A 3,463-nucleotide genomic window follows, 5' to 3' on the forward strand; every position below is an offset into this window, starting at 1 on the left:
TCCAGCGGTTCTGTTTTTATTTGTACTGCTGTCACGTCTAATGATATTGAGGTTGCCTCTGTGGTTGCAGATGTAGAGGTGACGGAGGAGCTGTGCGTTTCATCCGCGCCAGAAGGGGAGTAAGCCGTTTTGTTTTTTGTAGAGGAAGCAGCTTTATATTCATCGCTCGATTGGAGAGATTCAGCTTCGTGATGAGAATTTAGTCCATTCGCGTGAGTTGAAGGCTCATCAATAATACGGTCCTTGCAACTGCTTGCGTATTCGGAAAGGGAGTGATCCAGAGTGGAGAGGAAAGAAGGTTCACTAGCTTCTGGACTGCTAGGCATGGACATTTCAAGCCTCAAGTTCGAAGCCTTTCGCTCCACTTTCCGCCTTCTACACGGGGTAGAACTCTCGGCGGAGAGAAGCTGTAGCTCAGAATTGCGTTTCCTTTTTCTATTATTATTACTAGACCCCGGCGAGGACGGCGACGACAAAGTAGACGGATCTCGTCCCTCACATAATTCCAATGGCGTGGAGGCACCACTATTCGTTCTGGAACTGATCAAAGCACCATTTGGAGACCACCCGTTCCGTAGCGCTAGCTCACAAGTATGACAGAGACATTCACAGTTATCCTCACCAAAGTAATTCTCTCCATATGAGACGGTAATCTCTTCTCCAACCACAATATCTCGAATGGCGACCACCTCCATACTTTCCGGGCCCCTCATCACGAGCCTCGCATTCGCGTTACAATCATGATTCGCAAATCGCGCTGGGCCCAGAAAGATAGACGGCGTCTTCTTCCGGCTCGACATCACAATGCTGAAATCCTTCCTTGTCAAATCGAGATCTATCTCCTCCTCACGGGTCATGGGTACAAGGGTGCCGCTGAGCCCGCGTATCGTTGTTCCCCGAGGCGATGTACTTGCGCGCAGAAAACAGCCGCTTCGTGGATGGTTATGGTATAGCGATTTGGTTGTCATGACCTCGAAAGGGCAATCGGGCAGGTAGATGGAGATGTATTTGCGCAGGTGTCGACGAAACCATTCCTTCTCTCGATCGGATTTCAAGCGGTCGACGAATTTCTTCAGCCCCGGAATTGCCAGGAGTGCTTTCTCAGCCTTTGGCACGTCTTTCCCGACAATGACATCGTGGAGGAGGATGGCGGTGACCTGCTCTTCAAGGATGCCTCTGCAAGAGATATACTTGGTTCGGTTTTTGCGGATCTTTGTCCAGAAGTAGGCCTTTAAACCGTATATCAGGTAGCATCCAGCTTCCAAGTTAGTTTATGGAAATGCGCCAGAACGTATGTGATGAAATTTGGGGCCATATGTCTTGAATTTGCTTTAGGGATGCTAACCCGATCAACCAGAGCATCTGTGATCACATCATCATAGCTGGCGAGTTGAGAAAGCGTCAACTTCTCTTTGCGGTCAGGAGGCGGTATCTTGGGCGCCATTGGAACCGCGGGAATATTCACTCCACAACGCGGTCAATGGGGTGATTCAGTAAGGGCTATTACATAAACCGAACGTAGGAAGGATAATATGGAATAAAATACACAAATGGATATATGAAACAAGGGATGGATAAAATTGTAAGCAGTATGCTCAAACCTGGGGAAACCAACGCTGTTATCGTTCAGTTGGTGTTGGACGTAGTTAACCGCAGAGTCGCGATCATTGTGGGCAACACAACAACAACGGCAGCATGGCTCTTCTTGTTTTCCCTCCCCAGAATCTTTGAACAAACGACTTTGAGGACCCAAGGCTGGGATGAGGCTCTTGCATGTCGTATTTTGCGCAGGCGGCGATTAAGCCACTGAGAAAGGGGAGCTCGGGTGCTGATTGGCTGTCATTTCTTGGGAGATTTACGGAATATAGTTCATCCTTGACCAAGATATTCGGCTGCTTATTAAGCGACAGGGATCTCGAATCTCTGGTGAATATGGAAATCATCACGGCAGAACAGAAAAGAACAAAACAGCGGAACAGAACTTGGAGGCGGGATAGAGACCAAGTCATGCAACCAAGATGATCCAATTGAAGGTAGGCCCGGTTTCTAAATAACTGGCCGGTGGGAGAGCGAGCGAGAGAGAGAGAGCTATATCCACTAACACTTCCTCATTGAAACCAGACGATGCTTAATTGCATCGACAACTCCGGAGCAGCCATCGTCGAATGCGCCAGTGTTCTGAGAATGAAACGGGCAGCCACAATCGGTGAGTTTTGCGCGGGATATATAACCCTACCCTCATATCCTCCCGTCCCTCTCAGTCCTCTGTTTAAAGCGACGCCAAATATCTAATATCAAAATGTTCCCCCAAAATAATCACAGGCGACCGTATCATCGTTGTCGTGCAGAAACAGCGGAATTTCGGCCCCGAGATGGGCGGCGTTAGCAGCGGCATTGCGAACAAGGTCAGACGAGGAGACGTCCGCCATGCTGTAGTGGTCAGGGCGAGGAACGTTCAGAGGCCTGACGGCAGTTTTGTCAAGTTTGATGACAACGCGTGCGTACTTATTAATAAGTCTGGGGATCCGATAGGGACAAGATTGAACGGTTAGTCCTAGTGGTTTCCCCTATCTTTCTTGCTTTCTTCAGTTTCAAATGGGAAGTGCATATATCCTGACTACTATCAATAGGTGTCGTTGGAAAGGAACTGCAGAAGAAAGGCTGGTCGAAGATATTGTCATTGGCACCCATGCATTTGTAAGATTGTCGTATAGAATATATATTGTATTATTTTCTTTCCTACCGCTTGCATAATATCATTATTAAGATAACCAAGCTGTAATGTGTATCCCGACACAGAATGTTGAGACGAATAAAGATAAAATCACTCAAACTAGACATGCGCAAAACTATAGAGCCCTCTTGAACGCCTAGAGCCCTCTTGAACGCCTTAATATCCAGCTCACCTAATTCCACAAACTCCGTCGAATGGGTACAAATCCAAAAAAGAAGGAAAAGAAAAAAGAAAAGCAACCGCCCTCCCCGGAATCAAGTAAACACATTACCGCAAGTGCAGCACACATAGTAGAGTTTCTATCCGGAATACCCAACGTTAGCTTGCACAAACAGGAGACAGCCAAAGGAAGATATATAGGTAAATGCATACCATTCCCGTTTCCGCCGACCGCTGTTGGGACTGGAAGAACACTGCTTCGTTTTCGCCGCAGCTAGGGCAAAGCTTGTTTGACCTGGGCAGCTGTGATATGTGCAAAACAGGAAATCAAAGTGGGTTTCTCATTAGCCAAAAGTCTGGATGAAGAGAAGTTTTCTATATCGGGAGAAGTGCGCAGGTGCTAGAAAAACAATAACAAACAGAAGAAGGAAAATAAAAGGTGAAATCCCAGGTGAAATCAGTGCAGTCGTAACGGCATTATATGATCCATGCTCGTCGATGGAAAAGGTGCAAAGTAAGGCAACATATTATTGGCAATATTGAATATGTTCACCGCATAGGATACACATG

At 47.1% G+C, this 3,463-nt stretch overlaps 3 protein-coding genes across 3 annotated transcripts in view; 1 reads left to right on the top strand and 2 right to left on the bottom strand.

The window, feature by feature from the left end:
• Positions 1-340: 340 nt before the first annotated feature.
• On the bottom strand, positions 341-1,444 carry HCAG_07358 (predicted protein; the record flags this gene model as incomplete). The annotated part of the gene is made up of 3 exons (XM_001537886.1): positions 341-375; positions 623-1,229; positions 1,346-1,444. The coding sequence occupies 3 exons, from the start codon at positions 1,442-1,444 to the stop codon at positions 341-343; spliced, it is 741 nt and encodes a 246-aa protein (XP_001537936.1).
• Positions 1,445-2,018: 574 nt separating this feature from the next.
• HCAG_07359 (mitochondrial 54S ribosomal protein YmL38/YmL34) lies at positions 2,019-2,701 on the top strand (the record flags this gene model as incomplete). Its single annotated transcript, XM_001537887.1, has 4 exons — positions 2,019-2,033; positions 2,122-2,206; positions 2,323-2,547; positions 2,631-2,701. 4 exons carry the CDS (start codon positions 2,019-2,021, stop codon positions 2,699-2,701), a joined length of 396 nt encoding a protein of 131 aa, XP_001537937.1.
• Positions 2,702-2,988: 287 nt separating this feature from the next.
• HCAG_07360 (predicted protein) overlaps positions 2,989-3,463 on the bottom strand; it is a gene marked incomplete at both ends in the record, with an annotated part of 945 nt that continues 470 nt past the window's right edge. The window contains 2 exons of the mRNA XM_001537888.1: positions 2,989-3,033; positions 3,107-3,196. Coding sequence (XP_001537938.1) covers positions 2,989-3,033; positions 3,107-3,196 — 135 coding nt within the window. The remainder of the gene's footprint in view (positions 3,034-3,106; positions 3,197-3,463) is intronic.

This window comes from Histoplasma capsulatum, genomic scaffold (assembly GCF_000149585.1).
Source record: "Histoplasma capsulatum NAm1 scaffold_8 genomic scaffold, whole genome shotgun sequence".
Taxonomy (NCBI): Eukaryota; Fungi; Ascomycota; class Eurotiomycetes; order Onygenales; family Ajellomycetaceae; genus Histoplasma; species Histoplasma mississippiense.